Source organism: Perca fluviatilis, chromosome 5, assembly GCF_010015445.1.
Source record: "Perca fluviatilis chromosome 5, GENO_Pfluv_1.0, whole genome shotgun sequence".
NCBI lineage: Eukaryota > Metazoa > Chordata > Actinopteri > Perciformes > Percidae > Perca > Perca fluviatilis.
Window position 1 is genome coordinate 38,192,698 of NC_053116.1, and position 20,541 is coordinate 38,213,238.

Here is a 20,541-nt window from a genome sequence, read left to right on the forward strand (position 1 = left end):
ATGTTTTTGGCACTTTTTCCGACGCTTGTGGCACTTTTTTCAATGTTTTTGGCACTTTTTTAGACAATTGTCGCTTTCTTCTATGATGGCTAAGGAACTTTTCTGCTGATTTTTTGGGGGGCTTTATGAGGCCCAAACTGTAAGTGAGAAAGCTAAATGAGACATGCAATAATGCAGTCAACATATTTGATATTTTCTCTTAAATTAAATCATGTCAACATGTCTGGCCTCTTAATGTGATTCCTATTTCCCAGTCTGGCTCTTAGTGAAGTTGAGTTTGACACTCAAATGTCTCCGTCCAGACTACAAAGCAAACCTGGAGTTTTCAGACCCAAACGGGGTCAGCACTGTTTCCAAATGTGAAAGTTTTAGGGGCTCGGAAACACCGCAGCAGTGAGGACGCGAGGCGCTAATTAAACCTAAACTTGAGTTTCTGTCTCCAGCTGCTGAGACCGAGCTTTGAGGCTGCACGCGTGTCCCGTCTTCCTGCTGCGTAAGAACACCAGTTTCACACTTTTCTGTTTAAAATCTAAAAATGAACTTTTATTGATACAGAGGGAAAAAAAACATGTTAAAAAATAAAAACATTCTGTGTGTAAAACCTCCAGCAGATGAAATGAAACTAAATGACATCCTGTCTTCGGTGAGCCTCAGATCTTCTGCTCCTCAGGCTGTATCGAGGCTGACCAATCAGGAGCGAGGAGAGGAAGGAGGAGGATGAAGATGAAGATACGAGAAGAGAGAAGAGCAGAGGTCAGAGTCAGGACCCACCACATCTGAGGGTTTCCCCCCTAAAAGTATCATTAAATCCACGCTATATATATATATATGTATATATATATATATATATATATATATATATATATATATATATATATCTCTCTGAGGGTTTAACCCCCTAAAAGTATCATTAAATCCACATTGTGATACTTACGGGAAGCTTTCAGAAAATATATATATATATATATATATATATATATATATATATATATATATATATATATATATATATATATATATATATATATATATATATATACAGCGTTTCTGCTAGCGTGGCGTTTTCTACGTCTTTCCACGCCAGAAAGGTGTCTGACGCGGCGCTGCTGCTGCTGCTGCTGCTGCTAGCCTCGTCTGGACACATGGATGTTTCCCATAAACATAAATATATTCTGATCTGATTACAGCAAAGACAACATCGGCAGTATTGACGTCAAAATAGGCTCCAGAATATTTCTTTCTGTATCGACAGGTGACATATTAGAAAATCTATCATTATTTATTATTATTATTTTAAATTACATTTATATATATCTGCATTTATATCAAAACCTCGAGACTTTCAAACATCAACATGTCATTTATTAATATGTATTCGTGTCTAAACGACATATTAACATCTTTTCCTGTTCTATGTTGCCTGGAAACGCTTCCAACACGCTGGCGTCGGTCCTATTTCTAGCGTGCACGAGTTTTCGGCGCGGCTCGAGCCGCACCTGAGACGTGCGCGTCACGCAGGCAGCGTGTAATCTCTAACCTGTTACCATGGGAGCCGAAATAAAAACTGACACGCCGCGCAGCTGACACGCTCACGCCACGCTCACGCCACGCTCACGCCACGCTCACGCCACGCTCACGCCACGCTCACGCCACGCAGGCAGCGCGCCGGAGCCCTGACTCTCAGATAATCTGGGATCAGATCAGATGTACCTGATGATCCTCCACCAGGATGCTGTAGACCAGAGGGGCGGAGGACGAGGAGCGGCGAGGACGCCTGACTGAGGCATTCTGGGTAGCGGGACTCCGCGCTGAGGCATTCTGGGTAGCGGGACTCCGCGCTGAGGCATTCTGGGTAGCGGGACTCCGCACTGAGGCATTCTGGGTAGCGGGACTCCGCGCTGAGGCATTCTGGGTAGCGGGACTCCGCGCTGAGGCACTCTGGGTAGCGGGACTCCGCGCTGAGGCATTCTGGGTAGCGGGACTCCGCGCTGAGGCACTCTGGGTAGCGGGACTCCGCGCTGAGGCACTCTGGGTAGCGGGACTCCGCGCTGAGGCATTCTGGGTGATGTCAGCTGCCGATCTGTTCACCGTACTGCTGAGAATACTGTCGGTACTCCAACCTGCAGTACAAATACACACTCAAACTGTTAACGTGGACTGAGAGGAGAGACAGCGTTGGCGCTAGAAGGGATCCAGCTAAGGCCGGCGACGGTTAAAGGGTAACTACGACCTGGACCCCTATGTTCCTATGTGTGTGTTTTTGTGTCTAAGTGACTGATGGGAACAACAATCTTGGACATCGGTCCAGTATTAAGAGACCTTAATGACCGGTATCTACCGGACCGAATAGCAGCGTTGATTTCGGTGCCACTGACATGTCTGTGCTGCTCTCCGATGCTCCGCAAATGGATGTTACAGGCAACAGGAGCATCGCTGCACGTGATGCTAGTTACCTTTACACTTAGCAGCAGCTAACGTTAGCCTAGCGTTAGCTAGCAGCTGGTTAAACACGGTTAAAATGCTGACAGCTAAACGGTGTAAAAGCGTGTCTGTATTTCACTGGAGAAGACACAGCACAACAACAACAACACCAACACAGACGGTGCGTTCACGTGAAACCCACAGCATCGCGGTGCATTCAAAGTTATTGTAAAATACCCTTTTCCCATATGGTGGTTGTTTTTGTCATTTAACTGCAATTAACTGGTGAAATAAGTCATTGTTATAAGTTATTAATAAATCATTTCATTCTTACCATATGGCCGTAGCGATAAACAAGCCCTTTTTTAATATCGCTGACTGTCGTTTTGTGCTGTTGTGCCCCAACCCTAACAAACCAACCGATACCCAACCCTATACGTAGCTCTTTCTGTTGTCTGGTGATGTATTTGTATTTGTCCGTGTATATTGTGCATGAAACAGACAAAACAAATCTCCCTCATGGGACCATAAATATCTGTCAACAGACAGACGGGTACCGACCGATGTGAGAGAGGTGAGACAGGTCCGGGTGGTCTGTGGTCGGACACACCAACGTGCTGCACTCCTCCTCTTCCTCCTCTTCTTCCCTTTTTATCTCCTCTCGCCTACGCAGCGCCTCCTCTCTTCTTCTACTCTCGGACCTCCTCTGGAAGAGATGTAACAGGAAGTAACCTTCCCCTCTGTGACATCACTGGTTCTCTTCCATAGAGAAATACACTCAAAACTCGAAAAAAAAAAAAAAAAAAAACGTTATAAAAAAGTGCGAAAAAAAGGGCGACAAAACTCAGAAAGAACCAACAAAAACTTTGGAAAAAAAAAAAAATGTCCCGAAAAAAGAAACAAAAACATTGAAAACGAGAGAAAAAAAAAACATTGAAAAGACAGAAAACATTGAAAACAAGACAAAAAAAACAAACATTGAAAACAAGACAAAAACATTGAAAAGAAGACAAAAAAACGAGACAAAAAAACATTGAAAAGACAAAAAAAACATTGAAAAGAAGACAAAAAACATTGAAAAGAAGACAAAAAAAACATTGAAAACAAGACAAAAAAAACATTGAAAACGAGACAAAAAAAAGCAACAAAAAGCCCAGAACGAACTATTAAAATTCCGCTTATGAATTTACGTAGCGAGCGCCTCCGGCTTTGTAAAGAGGCGCCTCTGCCGTTGCCATCTCGGGGCGAAAAGCTGTTTAACGTTATTCTACAAAACACAAACAGCAAATCACATCTTCAGTTCTGTTCTCACCTTCACAGCCAGCTGATTCTTCTGCTGTTGCTCCCCCAAAGACTCTGCAGACAGACAGACGCAGAGTTAGACAGACAGACAGACAGACAGACGCAGAGTTAGACAGACAGACAGAGAGTTAGACAGAGGGACAGACAGACGCAGAGTTAAGCCCGTTTTACAGTAACCGTAGCCGAGCTGGCGCGTGCATATGCGACGTCATGAAATCTCTCTCTCGCGACACCAGCTGCAGTCTTCTCCTGAACAGAGGAGGCGCTGATGAGCAAAGGCTACCGACGCTGCTCTTTCTACGGACTAGAAGAAGAAGAAGAAAAAGGTAAACAACGGCAGAACTAGCAGCAGCATTGCCGTCAATGCTGCGATCTGATTGGATGATCTACTTGGTGGGACCGAGCCTTTTCATTCACCATAACAGAACTCCTCTTAACACCAGGAAGTTCACCAGAGAGACCTGCAGTCACTCTGAGAGTCCTGGCAGCACGCTGTCGGCGAACTCGTTCAGGCTTCCTGTTTCCTCTTTGTCGCGCGCCGCTGAAGAAAAAAAAAAAAAAAAGAGGCGTGCGCGACCTCGGCTCGCACGCTATAAATCGGATGCTGTCATTTTGACGTCACAATGTCGCACGCCACCTTGGATGCGTCATGTTTTAGACAGACTGTCAGACAGATAGACAATTAGACAAAGAGTTAGACAGGCAGAGAGAGAGAGTTACACACACAGACAGTCAGACAGACAGACAGTTAGACAGACAGACCGAGTGCGTCTGCTCCAGTTCTCCTGCTGTGACTCACCAGCGTGCTGCAGCGCCTCCTGCAGGCTCCTCTGGGTTTCCCGGAGCTGCTGCAGCAGCTGCAGACTCTGCTGCAGCGGGTCTCTGTAACGAACACACACACACAGCAGGACACACACCCCAACACACAGCATGAAGCGCCGCAACACACTCACATACACACTGACCAGCTCCTGCACACACACACACACACACACACACACACACACACACACACACACACACACACACACACACACACACACACACACACACACACACACACACACACACACACACACACACACACACACACACACAGAGAGGGGTTATAATGACGACACACAGCATGAAGCACCCCAACACACTCACATACACACTGACCTGCTCCTGCACACGAACACACACACACACACAAACACACACACACACACACACACACACACACACACACACACACACACACACACACACACACACACACACACAGGTCCTCAGCTCTAACGTACTGACCATGTGTTTGTGCTCAGGGTGATCAGAGTTCATCACAAACTGGTAGATCTTCCTCTCCAGGTAGAAGTTCAAACACACCAGAGACAGCAATGCCAACCTCACACACACACACACACACACACACACACACACACACACACACACACACACACACACACACACACACACACACACACACACACACACACACACACACACACACACACACACACACACAAAACTGAATAGTGAAGAACTCTAGGAGTTGGGTGGAGGTGGGAGGAGTTACCTGGCTCTAGAGGAGCGCTGGGTGGGGAGGAGTTACCTGGCTCTAGAGGAGCACTGGGTGGAGGTGAGGAGTTAGCTGGCTCTAGAGGAGCTGGGTGAGGGGGAGGAGTTACCTGGCTGTAGAGCTGGGTGGGGGGGAGTTACCTGGCTCTAGAGGAGCGCTGGGTGGAGGTGGGAGGAGTTACCTGGCTCTAGAGGAGCGCTGGGTGGAGGAGGGAGGAGTTACCTGGCTCTAGAGGAGCGCTGGGTGGAGGAGGGAGGAGTTACCTGGCTGTAGAGGAGCTGGGTGAGGGGAGGAGTTACCTGGCTGTAGAGGAGCTGGGTGAGGGGGGAGGAGCACTGGCTGTAGAGGAGCTGGGTGGGGGAGGAGTTACCTGGCTCTAGAGGAGCCTGGGTGAGGTGAGGAGTTACCTGGCTCTAGAGGAGGCGGTGAGGGGGAGGAGTTACCTGGCTCTAGAGGAGCCTGGGTGGGGGGAGGAGTTACCTGGCTCTAGAGGAGCTGGGTGGAGGAGGGAGGAGTTACCTGGCTCTAGAGGAGCGCTGGGTGGAGGTGGGAGGAGTTACCTGGGTCTAGAGGAGCGCTGGGTGGAGGAGGGAGGAGTTACCTGGCTCCAGAGGAGCGCTGGGTGGAGGAGGGAGGAGTTACCTGGCTGTAGAGGAGCGCTGGGTGGAGGGAGGAGTTACCTGGCTCTAGAGGAGCCAGGTGAGGGGGGGAGGAGTTACCTGGCTCTAGAGGAGCGCTGGGTGGGGGGAGGAGTTACCTGGCTCTAGAGGAGCCGGGTGAGGGGGGAGGAGTTACCTGGCTGTAGAGGAGCGCGCTGGGTGGGGGGAGGAGTTACCTGGCTCTAGAGGAGCCCGGGTGGAGGTGGGGGAGGAGTTACCTGGCTCCTAGAGGAGGCTGGGTGGAGGAGGGAGGAGTTACCTGGCTCTAGAGGAGCCTGAGTGGGGGGAGGAGTTACCTGGCTCTAGAGGAGCTGAGTGGGGGAGGGAGTTACCTGGCTCTAGAGGAGCACTGGGTGGAGGTGGAAGGAGTTACCTGGGTCTAGAGGAGCGGGTGGAGGTGGGGAGGAGTTACCTGGCTCTAGAGGAGCCGGGGGAGGGAGGGAGGAGTTACCTGGCTCTAGAGGACGCCTGGGTGGAGGAGGAGGAGTTACCTGGCTGTAGAGGCTGGGTGAGGGGGAGGAGTACCTGGCGTAGAGGAGGGGGGGGGGGGAGGAGTTACCTGGCTCTAGAGGAGCGCGGGTGGAGGTGAGGAGTTACCTGGCTCTAGAGGAGCTGGGTGAGGGGGGAGGAGTTACCTGGCTCTAGAGGAGCCGGGGGGGGGAGGAGTCACCTGGCTCTAGAGGAGCTGGGTGGAGGTGAGGAGTTACCTGGCTCTAGAGGAGGCTGGGGGGGGGAGGAGTTACCTGGCTGTAGAGGACTGGGTGAGGGGGGGAGGAGTTACCTGGCTGTAGAGGAGGCTGGGTGGGGGGAGGGAGTTACCTGGCTCTAGAGGAGTGCTGGGTGGAGGTGAGGAGTTACCTGGCTCTAGAGGAGCGCTGGGTGAGGGGGGAGGAGTTACCTGGCTCTAGAGGAGCGCTGGGTGGAGGTGAGGAGTTACCTGGCTCTAGAGGAGCGCTGGGTGAGGGGGGAGGAGTTACCTGGCTCTAGAGGAGCGCTGGGTGGAGGTGAGGAGGAAGGAGGTGCAGAGCGCAGCAGCGTTGTAGCAGCAGGAGCTCAGACTGTGAGCCTCCAGCAGCAGGAAGCTCTGCAGGAAGGAAACTCTGTTAAAGAGTTCAGACAGCGCCACCTGCTGGCTCCTGGAGGCACTGCTGAGGTCAGAGAACACAGACCGCAGACCTGACACACAGACAGGAGAGAGACAGACACACAGAGAGACAGACAGACAGACAGGAGACAGAGAGACAGACAGGAGAGAGACAGACACACAGACAGACAGACAGGAGAGAGACAGACAGACAGACACACAGACAAGAGAGAGACACACACAGACAGACAGACACACAGACGGGGGGAGACAGACAGACACACAGACAAGAGAGAGACACACACAGACATACCGACAGACAGGAGAGAGACAGACACACAGACAGACAGACACAGACAGACACACAGACAGGAGAGCGACACACACAGGTGGAGAGACAGACAGACAGGTGGGGAGAGACAGACACACACACACACACACACACACACACAGGTGGAGAGACAGACAGACAGGAGAGAGACACACAGACAGGCGAGAGACAGACACACAGACAGACACACAGACAGGAGGCAGACAGACACACAGACAAGAGAGAGACACACACAGACAGACCGACAAACAGGAGAGAGACAGACACACAGACAAACAGACAGACAGGAGAGAGACAGACACACAGACAGACACACAGACAGGAGAGAGACACACACACACACACACACACACACACACACACACAGGTGGAGAGACAGACAGACAGGTGGGGAGAGACAGACAGGAGAGAGAGACACACACACACACACACACACAGGTGGCGAGACAGACACACAGACAGGAGAGAGACACACACACACACACACACACACACACACAGGTGGAGAGACAGACAGACAGGTGGGGAGAGACAGACAGGAGAGAGAGACACACACACACACACAGGTGGCGAGACAGACAGACAGACAGGAGAGAGACAGACACACAGACAAACAGACAGACAGGATAGAGACAGACACACAGACAGACACACAGACAGGAGAGAGACACACACACACACACACACAGGTGGAGAGACAGACAGACAGGTGGGGAGAGACAGACAGGAGAGAGAGACACACACACACACACACACACACACACACACACACAGGTGGCGAGACAGACAGACAGACAGGAGAGAGACAGACACACAGACAAACAGACAGACAGGATAGAGACAGACACACAGACAGACACACAGACAGGAGAGAGACACACACACACACACACAGGTGGAGAGACAGACAGACAGGTGGGGAGAGACAGACAGGAGAGAGAGACACACACACACACACACACACAGGTGGAGAGACAGAGACAGACAGGAGAGAGACACACACACACACACACAGGTGGAGAGACAGACAGACAGACAGACAGACAGACAGACAGACAGACAGACAGGAGAGAGACAGACAGGGTGGAGAACAAGTATAAATGTTATATACAGTAAGTTTATATTTGGTTGTACCCCCGATGTACAGTATGTTTTCATGGTTTTGCTGTTGTTTTGATGTATTGTGAATATGAATGTTATGGATGGATGTAATCATGTAATATTGTTATGACATGACAGAGACCCCATCAGGGAGAGTAGCTCCATCATCAGTAAATAAATAAAAGGGAGTTAAAGCTGCGTTGGGTGATTGTGGCCACTAGAGTTTTATTTTAACCCTTCGGAAAGTTTCTACACTGTGTTGGGTCTTACGGTTGTATGCGTGTGGGTTATTTTACCCTGGGTAGAGTCTCTCAGGGTGACTCTCAGCTCCTCTCCGTTGTTCAGGATTTCCTGCTGCGCCTGTAAGGCAGCGTTCTGGGCATCCATCAGATCCTCAGCCATCTGCCTGGAGGACTGCAGCTGCTCAGCTACACCTGCAGAGCTCTCAGTCAACCTGACACACACACACACACACACACACACACACACACACACACACACACACACACACACACACACACACACACACACACACACACACACACACACACACCTGTGGTTGTTACCTGTACATGGTGTTGTCTACAGCCTGTAGTTGTTACCTGTGTGTGTGTTACCTGTACATGGTGTCATATACAGCCTGTGGTTGTTACCTGTGTTACCTGTACATGGTGTTGTCTACAGCCTGTGGTTGTTACCTGTGTGTGTGTTACCTGTACATGGTGTTGTCTACAGCCTGTGGTTGTTACCTGTGTGTGTGTTACCTGTACATGGTGTTGTCTACAGCCTGTAGTTGTTACCTGTGTGTGTGTTACCTGTACATGGTGTTGTCTACAGCCTGTAGTTGTTACCTGTGTGTGTTACCTGTACATGGTGTTGTCTACAGCCTGTGGTTGTTACCTGTGTGTGTGTGTTACCTGTACATGGTGTCATATACAGCCTGTGGTTGTTACCTGTGTGTGTGTTACCTGTACATGGTGTTGTCTACAGCCTGTGGTTGTTACCTGTGTGTGTGTTACCTGTACATGGTGTTGTCTACAGCCTGTAGTTGTTACCTGTGTGTGTGTTACCTGTACATGGTGTTATATACAGCCTGTGGTTGTTACCTGTGTGTGTGTGTTACCTGTACATGGTGTCATATACAGCCTGTGGTTGTTACCTGTGTGTTTTTTACCTGTACATGGTGTTGTCTACAGCCTGTAGTTGTTACCTGTGTGTGTGTTACCTGTACATGGTGTTATATACGTATGTTGTTACTTTGTGTTTTACCTGTACATGGTGTTGTCTACAGCCTGTGGTTGTTACCTGTGTGTGTGTTACCTGTACATGGTGTGGTCTACAGCCTGTGGTTGTTACCTGTGTGTGTGTGTGACAGCTGTGGTTTGTGTGTGTGTTACCTGTACATGGTGTTGTCTACAGCCTGTGGTTGTTACCGTGTGTGTGTGTGTGTGTTACCTGTACATGGTGTTGTCTACAGCCTGTGGTTGTTACCTGTGTGTGTGTGTGTGTGTTACCTGTACATGGTGTTGTCTACAGCCTGTGGTTGTTACCTGTGTGTGTGTGTGTGTGTGTGTGTGTGTGTGTGTGTGTGTGTGTGTGTGTGTTACCTGTACATGGTGTTATCTACAGCCTGTGGTTGTTACCTGTGTGTGTGTCAGTGTGTGTGTGTGTGTGTGTGTGTGTGTGTGTGTTACCTGTACATGGTGTTATCTACAGCCTGTGGTTGTTACCTGTGTGTGTGTCAGTGTGTGTGTGTGTGTGTGTGTGTGTGTGTGTTTACCTGTACATGGTGTTCTCCGCGCGGCTCTGCCAGGCTTCAGACTGCAGGAAGTGACAGATGGAGTGGGTGTGGGTGAAGAACTCGGTGTAGGTGTTAAAGGCCACGGCGTCCATTCCACCTGTACACCGGCTGACCTCTGACCCCTCGGGGCAAGGTGGGAACTCCCTGCCTGAGCTGACAGAGAGAGATTTTCAAAATAAAAAAGGGTTAAACAGAACACGTGAGATTGTCTTTTCTTTCACTTACACTTTGTTTATAAAAAATAATTCATTTAAATGAACTGCAGTAGAATATAAAGTAGCAGGCAACAGAAATACTAAAGTACAAATATTTCATATTTTGTCCTTGTGACAGCGCCAGATGTAAACATTAATGGTATCCTCCTCGGCTAAGCTGTAACGTTAGCTAGCTATAGTTAGAGCTAGCACGGTCAGTTAGCTGCAAGCTAGTCTCACATTGCCAGACCTTCCTCCACAGCGCTGCGGAGGAAGGTCTGGCTCGTCCACACAGCATTCCTGGATGGGAGAAAAACATGCTCTCGTTTATTGGCATTTCTTTAAACCAATCGCAATCATCCTGGGGGCGGGGCTAAGAGCTGGACGGAGCCACGGTGCCGCTGCAAAATAGCCCAAATGGGCCTCTGTGTCTGTCAGACGGTCTGAATGAGATACATATTACCATATCAGCGGAGCAATAACATGCACAGCAGACTATATTACAACTCTCCAAATCTCAGAAAACACAGATGGGAGGAGTTATATTTTGAATGTGCACAAACTTGTAAATCTTGCTGAAACACATCTGAGCTATTGAAGTCCAGGAGTTTATAAATTAATGAATGTACGATTCACATGAATAAGTGCCACATGCACATTTAAAGAGATTTACTTCCCCAACAAAAGACGCAAAAGAGGAGGGAAGAGTAAATTAGGCCTACGTGTGTGTTGGCTCAGCAGAGATAACGTTAAATTAGAAAAAGATGATCTACGAGAATAGGTGAAAGTAATACAGAATGCCCGAGGGCGTTATTTTTCTACATTTTCAATTGTTTCCAGCATAAATTGAATGTAGAAATAGGTGCATACAAATTCAGTGTTTAATGCTCAAAATGATACGTCTCCTCACAAAATCTGGAAACAAACCTTATGCCATTGGGTTGCCAGGCCATGCAGCTGTGACTGGTCCAGATGTTTGTGCCAGCTCACCTAGGGTGACGAGTAGGGCTGTGCTCGATTGAAGAGATTCTTAGTCGACTAACACTTGTATCAACTAATCGATTAGTTGATTTAATCGACAGATCTGTAAATCTGAGTTTCTCCGCAAAGAGTCATGCTAAAAGGATGCATATATTGAATGAATGAATGAATGAATGAATGAAAGTTTATTCGGTTACTGAACATAGAACATATGTACAGCAAATTCATTAGAAACAAGGGTGGTAACCGAAAAGGTGTATTATTGAATAACATAATAGCCTCCTTTGCATATTTAAACACAACATTTCAGAAATCGTGTAATACAAGAAATAACTGCCTTAATGTAAGTAATCAAAGTAAGTTTCACGGTGATATCTATTAGGTAAAATGTCAACCCTTAATTCTTGTGTTTACCAGAGATGTGCTCGTACGTTTCTTGGAAATAAGTCATTCAGCATGAAAACAGCATCAGACATGACTAATGGACTAAAGAGATCTAAGCTGACTAAGACCAAAACCAACGATTAGTCGACTAATCCACTAAGAGGGAGCAGCCCTTGTGACCAGATGTCCCGAAAAATTCGGGACAGCCCCGAAATCCAAGCAGTTGTCCCGAATCCCGAATCCTGCCCTAACTGTCCCGAATATTAGAGCAAAGTCTCAAGAGCAGACTCACAAGTACTTATAGTCTGATTGAACATGAAAAACTGGTCATGGTGGTTTTTTAATTGAGTCGTCCTCCAGCAGCCAGCTGCCGTCATCACCTGAGTTCATGATTTTTATGATTTTTTTATTTGTATTTTCACGTTTACAAAAACAGACAGTTGAGTTTCTGAATAAAAATAAAAAATATTTTTTTTGAAATTCATGTTAAGTGCAGGCCGCCACCAGAAGGAGTGATTTGATTGGATGTTGCTGATGTTAAAGCGCAGACATGACAGACAGTTGGTCGGAGTTTGGAAATTCATGTTACACCCCTCCAGTCTCATCCCGAATTTTACCCATTCTCATCTGGTCACCCTAAGCTCACCAGGGGGGCAGATACTGGGAAACTTTGGGCCACTATTGGTGCTTCTCTAACCTCTGTGCATCTCTAAATGCTTGCAGACGTTATTTAGCACCTAAATATAATAGACTTTCTTTTCCCAAAAAATGACATACAGTAAGTGGGGCACAGAGGACGAGGGCCAAACATTACTGGGCCTTGGCACACAAACAGTTTGAGAAAGGCTGTGATATAACACATGCACAAAATGAGCCATGCTGTGTCTTTGGTCTTGCTGTTGGTATTTTTCAGTCTAGTTTCTGCTGGACCTTGTGGTGGGGAGAGGCCTTGATTGTAGAATGAATTTCACTCACTGCCTATAATCTAATGAGGGTTGGTCTTTGGCCACCGGTCCCCCCTGGTGTCCAAAAATGGTTATTTCTATTTATTTAGTTTTGAAGGATTAGAATGTATGTAAATCAGTGGTTGTCATTCTTTAAAATGTCAGTGGTCCTTGGTAACCACTGTTAATTTAACTTTGGGTCCCTGGTCCCTACACTGAGAACCACTAGTGTGTGTGTGTGTGTGTTGTGTGTGTGTGTGTGTGTGTGTGTGTGTGTGTGTGTGTGTGTGTGTGTGTGTGTTTCCGTGTGCTTGATTTACCTGCTCAGGTGACAGTAGGTGAAGCTCAGCGCGATCCGGCTCTGGCTCTCCGACGTCAAATCCCTGCAGCGCGTGTCCAGGTGCTCCAGAGCTCGCGCCCAACATCCTCCGTACCCGGTGTGCGCGGCGAGGCTCCGCACGCGCTGCAGTTGCGCCATGCCGCGCGCAGTGTCCGGCCCTGAGCCGGCGGAACCGGCGGAGCAGAGACCGGGAGCCGCCAGGAGTCCGAGCAGCAGCAGCAGCAGCACCGCGGACACCTGAGCCGCCATCTTTCCCTGGCTGTGTGTGTCTGTCTGTGTGCTCAGCCAATCAGAGAGCCAGATTTACACCCGGTCAAAGGTCACCGACAGGTCACGCGTCTTTGTTTTTGTTTTTGATTTCAGTCATTCAACAATATGCACATAACCTTTGAAATGACGCCAATCTGTCAATCAAACCATTTATGATAGTTGCCCAGGAAAAATAGTATAGGCTTAGATTTCCTGGGTGGGGGAATGCATAGAATATATGTCTCCCCCCCCCCCAATATTTAGAAGAGGTAGATTTGTACCCCTTAAAATATATATGAAAGACAACCCACTCCCCAAAAAGAGGTTAAAATAACCATTCAGGGGGCTCAAATAGGGCTGGGCGATATGGAGAAAATCAGATATCACGATATTCTTCACCAAATACCTCGATATCGATATTGCGCCGATATTCTAGGGTTGACAATTGGTGCTTTAACAAAATATCTTCATACTTAGATACTTCATACTTCATACTAGAGCTTCTGGCTTCAAAGGTCCCGCTGTGTAGCGTGTTTAGTTGTTCATAATCAGAATCTGTGTTGCCCCGTTCACCAACTGAATATTTACCTCCACCATCAATTCCAAGTATTCCTTTTGGCTGGAAATTTAACATTTGCATTTCACATGACCTGGGGTAGACGCTCCATATTCATGCTCCATCTAGAAATACATGAGCCTGTAAGGGACATACAGGACATACTGCTCCACCTGTGTGTGTGTGTGTGTGTGTGTGTGTGTGTGTGTGTGTGTGTGTGTGTGTGTGTGTGTGTGTGTTTGTGTTTGTGGTAGGGATATACAGGATACTTTCCACCTGTGTGTTGTGTGTGTGTGTGTGTGTGTGTGTGTGTGTGTGTGTGTGTGTGTGTGTGTAAGGGATATACAGGACATACTGCTCCACCTGTGTGTGTGTGTGTGTGTGTGTGTGTGTGTGTGTGTCAAGGGATATACAGGACGTACTGCTCCACCTGTGTCTGTGTTTGTTTGTGTGTGTGTGTGTGTGTGTGTGTGTGTGTGTGTGTGTGTGTGTGTGTGTAAGGGATATACAGGACATACTGCTCCACCTGTGTGTGTGTGTGTGTGTGTGTGTGTGTGTGTTTGAAGGATTACAGGACACACTGCTCCCACCCTGTGTGTGTGTGTGTGTGTGTGTGTGTGTGTGTGTGTGTGTGTGTGTGTGTGTGTGTGTGTGTGTAAGGGATATACAGGACACACTGCTCCACAGCGGTGTAGTCTGATACGCAGGTATACGCAGTATACCCACTAAGAAAGCTCCATGATTTCCATATACCATCTTAAAATGCCCAATGACACGTGACGACATACTTTCCATTATATTTGGGATATATTTTGAATTGTCATCTGTGGTTATCTTCTTCGCATGGGCTAAATAAAGGGATTTCCACCGACGTTGGTGCATAAAAGTTTATCAGAATACAGGAAATGAAATTCAAACGGGAGTAACCCTCCGGGGAAGGCCAGACCCCCACTATGATATGCCCCCTCCCCACAAAGGCAGATTCTGGCCCATATACAGTGCAGGCCAAAAGTTTGGACACACCTTCTCATTCAATCGCGTTTCCTTTTTATTTTGCAATTTACATTGTAGAGTTCTCGCTGAAGGCATCAAAACTATGAATGAACACATATGGAGTTATGTATCGCAACAAAAAGTGTGAAATAACTGAAAACATGTCTTATATTTTAGATTCTTCAAAGTAGCCACACTTTGCCTTTTTGATAACTCTGCAAACCCTTGGTGTTCTCTCAATGAGCTTCATGAGGTAGTCACCTGAAATGGTTTTACCTTCACAGGTTGTGCTTTGTCAGGGTTCATTAGTGGAAGTTTTCCCTTATTAATAAAAGCAAAGGGGTGGCTACTTTGAAGAATCTAAAATATAAAATGTGTTTTCTTTTTTGTTTCTATTTTTTAAAAAACAAAATTATTTATATATTTTACCTGGTTAAGCTATAGTGTTATCATTGATAATCTACATGAATAAAAAGCATGATAATAAAAAGGGAAAACATGAAGAGAAGGGGAAACGCGTAATGTAAACTAATACCTACAACCACTTAGACTACCAACTGCTGCTCCATTGCTTTTTGCGTTTTCTCTGTCACATGACAAACTCACAGCTGCTGCTAACGCTGCTAACGGGTATCGTAGCTTCCCGGCCTCGGCAAGTTTGAAGAAGGAAACATGGAGGACCAACACGTATTCAAAATCAAAATTTCAGCGACAGGAGTCTTCTTCTTCTTCGCCCAGAAAAAGGAGATTGAAAAGAGCAAGAGAGCGGCATTTTGAACCGTGAAGGCTACCGTAGCTGTGATATCTACTTTGAACTGCGTGGTGCGAGAGAGTTGACTGCGATATATGATCTCAACGCTAGACGGGAGAAATTCCCACACACTGGACCTTTAACGAGGTCTCTAACCGATTTAATTGTTGAGATGTACAGCACATGATTCCAAAAAAAAACATCCAGAAACACGTGTGATGCGACATTGCAGGAGAATACTAATTTCCTTTACATAAATAAAAGCATTTGCACCATAAATTGATGCAGAAAAGGCACAAATTGTTGCAGAAATATTTACCAGAATGCAGGTGTGATGCTCAAGATGTTATGAGGGAGACCTCCCGCTTATAATGTGTTGCTGCCCCCCACCCCCCAAATGTTGAAAGGAACCTACGCCCTTGCATGGGGTTATCATAACATGACATAACATTAAAGGGTACATACTGTACAGCTTTTCTTTTCAGTACCTCATGTTTCTAAGTCTAGATCAAAAAATGCTTTTATGTTTAAAGCACCTTCTGATTGGAATAACTTACCAGTAAATATTCGCTCCATTTCAACTTTCAGACATGTTCAAACATGCCTTGGCAATTCATTTTCATACTCACTGTACATGTAGACTTTAATTCTCTCCAGTTGTATCTCATTCTTCACTTTTCTTTTCTTATTGAACCACTTAATTTCACTTTTCCAACAGTAACGTTTGGCTATGTGTTGATGTATCATTATTCCCTGTTATTTATTATATTGTAATTGTAGGCTCTGTGTGTTTTTTGTGTTTTGTTTATTATGTTTGTATGTCTGTAGTGTTTATCGTTGTATTTTGTTCAGAACCCCCTCGAAAACGAGATGGCACATCTCAAGGGGTTATCCTAATAAAAGAATTTAACAACATTAAAGGGGAGACTCGTGGGTACACACAGAACCCGTTTTCATTCACATATCTTGGGGGTCAAAGGTCAACAGACCCCTTTGAAAAATGTTTTTCCCTCGCCAGACATTAGCCTAACTTTGGAGTGTTATTTTATTTCATATGGTCCCAATATCTTGCTTATCTTGGCTTCCTGTCCCTCAAAAGACTTTATATGAAATACTACTGTTGGTTTATAAAAACACTGACTGTATTTCTGGTGTGCTGCTCCAGTATTAACCACCAAGACGCCTCAGGTCGTCTGGGACACGTCTGCTTTCTGTCCCCCCCGAGTCCGAACTAAACACGGAGAGGCAGCGTTCAGTTCGTATGCTCCACGTATCTGGAACCAGCTCCCAGAAAACTGCAGGTCTTCTGCAGCTCTGTTCTGTTAAATCAAGGCTGAAGACCTTCCTGTTGGATGCTGCCTTTTCTTTAAAATAATGATTCATTTCTTACACTGCTCTGAGACTTATTCTCATATCTTTAAAACATGTGTCTGTGTGTGTCTATGCATGTGTGTTTGTTTGTGCGTGTATGTGTCTGTGTGCGTGTGTATGTTTGTGTCTGTGTGCGTCTGTTTGTGTGTCTGTTTGTGCGTGTGTTTCTGTATCTTTGTGTCTGTGTCTATGCGTGTTTGTGTGTGTGCGTGTATGTGTGTCTGTGTGTTTGTGTCTGTGTGCGTCTGTTTGTGTGTCTGTTTGTTCGGTGTGTAAGCGTATTGCGGTATCTTTGTGTCTATCTGTTGTGTTGTGTCGCGTCTGTTTTGTTGGTTTGTCGCATGTGTTTCTGTATCTTTGTGTCTGTGTCATGCGTGTTTTGTGTATGCGCGTATGTGTGTCTGATGTTATGTGTGTAATGTATGTCTGTGTATATGTTGTGTTTGTTTATGTGTGTGTTGTCGTTTGCTGTGTGTATCTTTGTCTGTGTCTGTGTGTCGCTGTCTCTTTTTATGTGTTTGTGCGTGTATTTCTGTATCTTTGTGTCTGTGTCTATGCGTGTTTGTGTGTGTGCGTGTATGTGTGTCTGTGTGTTTGTGTCTGTGTGCGTCTGTTTGTGTGTCTGTTTGTGCGTGCGTGCGTCTGTATCTTTGTCTGTGTCTATGCGTGTCTGTGTGTGTGTGTTATGTGTGTCTGTGTGCGTGTATGTGTGTCTGTGTTCGTCTGTGTGTGTGTGCGTCTGTTTGTGTGTGCGTGTGTCTGTATCTTTGTGTCTGTGTCTATGCGTGTTTGTGTGTGTGCGTATGTGTGTCTGTGTGCGTGTGTATGTGTTTGTGTCTGTGTGCGTCTGTTTGTGTGTCTGTGTTTGTGTGTCTGTGTCTATGCGTGTTTGTGTGCGTGTATGTGTGCGTGTGTATGTTTGTGTCTGTGTGCATCTGTTTGTGCATCTGTGTATGTCTGTTTATGTGTCTGTGTGCGTGTGTGTGTCTGTGTGCATCTGTTTGTGCATCTGTGTATGTGTCTGTTTATGTGTCTGTGTGCGTGTGTGTGTCTGTGTGCATCTGTTTGTGCGTGTGTGCGTGTGTACGTGTCTGTATCTTTGTGTCTGTGTCTATGCGTGTTTGTGTGTGCGTGTATGTGTGCGTGTGTATGTTTGTGTCTGTGTGTGTGCGTCTGTGTATGTGTCTGTGTGTGTGCGTGTATGTGTATCTGTGTGCGTCTGTTTGTTGTGTCATGTGTATTGTGTCTGTATCTTTGTGTCTGTGTCTATTATGTGTGTTTGTGTGGTATGCGTGTATATGTTTGTGTCTGTGTGCATCTGTGTTTGTGCGTGTGTCTGTATCTTTGTCTGTGTGCGTGTGTCTGTGTATGTCTGTGTGTGCGTGTCAGATGTTTTTTTTGTGATTTTATTATCTGTTTATTGTGAGAACAGACAATGCAAGAAAACTTGGTATCAGCACACAAAGTTTCATCTTAATTTATGTGAAGCACTTTAAATTGCCTTGTTGCTGAAACGTGCTGCTAATACAATAAAGCTGCCTTGCCTTTAGGGCTGCACAATATATCGATATCAACTGGCGCAATGAACACATCGCGAAAAGACACTCAGAGACTGAGTACACTTTAATATCGGTTCATCTGTTTCCAAATATATCGTTATTGTGATATTCAACAACGTTATTGCATATTTTCCTCATATCGTTGCAGCCCACTTGCCTTGCCTTGCTTCACTCTAGCTTCTAAAAATGAGCCCGCGAAACAGCCTCTAAAAGATAGTCAAGTCAGCCTAAAAAGATTCAGTGTTTTGAGAGAAACTTTCCGGGCCCCGGCCCGGGCCCCTAACCAACCGGTTTGTGTGTGAGAATCATTTAGACGACCACAGATCAGGGGACAACAAACGCTTTTAGTTAGAAAGAAAAATAAGAAAACAGTAAAAACTAGTTTTGTCTACAGTGACAGTGTATTGGAGTTTCCACTGAATTCCAACCAGAGTAAAAGCAGAATATTCATCCTCAATATTAGCAACTATGAAGTCACCGCACACATCACTACTAAAGTCTAGAAACACAACATGGCTGGCTGACATGGTGGCTCCTGGCAAGACGCACAATATTATAGGCACTAAACTCTGGAACATGCAATATGGTGGCTGGTTACTAAGTCGGTGTGTGTGCTGCGCGGGCGGGGAGTCCTGCTGAGCGGAGTCCGTTCCACGGAGGGACGTTTGATTTCTGCAGCGTTGAGACTGCATGCTGACAGGTGGACGGCGGCAGAAGAGCGCCGGAAATCACGCAGAGGTGGCCGAGGCCGCTTCAGCCTCAGGTGGACTCAAAACAACCTCGCCTGTGTGAGGTCACCGATGATGCAGCGAAGTGACCGACGGAGCATCCGGGCTGAATCTCACTTCCCTCATTTGATATCTCCCCGCTTCGTACCTCCGAACTGGAAGTCGTTCTGCAGCGAGCGCATGGCGCATCGGGCGTTGCCCGAAGGTCTCCGTTTGGCGGCCGTTGAGGACTGCAACACAACCCCGCAGACTCAAACCAAAACGGGTCAGAAGCGTTTCCAAACGTCTCCCGGTTAAGAGGCTCGGAAACGCCAGAGCGAGGGGGAATGAGAGGGGGAACGAGAGCAGGGGGAATGAGAGGGAGAAACGTACAAAATATATTCATTTTAAACCAAAACGTGACGATGTAAATGTAGACTAAAGTTCTCTTCTTTGATATCTCCTCGCTAAAACCCGGAAGTGGTTCTGTCCCTCCTTCGGTGAAAGGGCCGCCTCAAAGGTCTTATTCCTTTCCCAGAGGATGGAGGAGGGATCTCTGAGGAGCTATGAGAGAGGATGGAGGAGGGATCTCTGAGGAGCTATGAGAGAGGGATGGAGAAGGATCTCTGAGGAGCTAAGTGTGAGTGAAGGAGAGAGGAGGGATCTCTGAGGAGCTAAGTGAGAGAGGATGGAGGAAGGATCTCTGAGGAGCTATGAGAGGAATGGAGAGGGATCTCTGAGGAGCTATGAGAGAGGATGGAGGAGGGATCTCTGAGGAGCTATGAGTGAGGAAGAAGGAGGGAATCTAGGAGCTATGGCTAGAAGGAGGAGGGATCTCTGAGGAGCTATGAGTGAGGATGGAGGAGGGATCTCTGAGGAGCTATGAGAGAGGGGATGGAGGAGGGATCTCTGAGGGAGCTATAGTGAGGATGGAGGGAGGGATTCTGAGGAGAGCTGGTGTGAGGATGGAGGAGGGATCTCTGAGGAGCTATGAGTGAGGATGGAGGAGGGATCTCTGAGGAGCTATGGCCGAGGATACAGAGAGCAGCCATCCTGGAAGCTGTGCAGCTGAAACCCGTTGATAACTCCGCCCAAACAGCTGATGAATTCACCTGACGATTCAGAGGAAAAGGACGCCGTCCTCATCCCTCTACAAAACACATTCCCTCGTTTCCCTCGCATGATTTCCTCGAGTCTCTCCCACGCCGTCCTTGGTGGGACGGACTAAGACACGAGGAAGGGAAGCAAGTAG

At 47.0% G+C, this 20,541-nt stretch overlaps 1 protein-coding gene across 1 annotated transcript; it reads right to left on the reverse strand.

The window, feature by feature from the left end:
• Nucleotides 1–562: 562 nt before the first annotated feature.
• LOC120559803 lies at nt 563–13,394 on the reverse strand. Its single transcript, XM_039801825.1, has 10 exons — nt 13,084–13,394; nt 10,240–10,413; nt 8,756–8,913; nt 6,921–7,119; nt 5,014–5,110; nt 4,523–4,694; nt 3,734–3,777; nt 2,983–3,127; nt 1,711–2,120; nt 563–682 (listed from the first exon to the last, which is right to left on the reverse strand). Exons 1-10 carry the CDS (start codon nt 13,350–13,352, stop codon nt 623–625), a joined length of 1,728 nt encoding a protein of 575 aa, XP_039657759.1. The 5' UTR covers nt 13,353–13,394; the 3' UTR covers nt 563–622.
• Nucleotides 13,395–20,541: the final 7,147 nt, after the last annotated feature.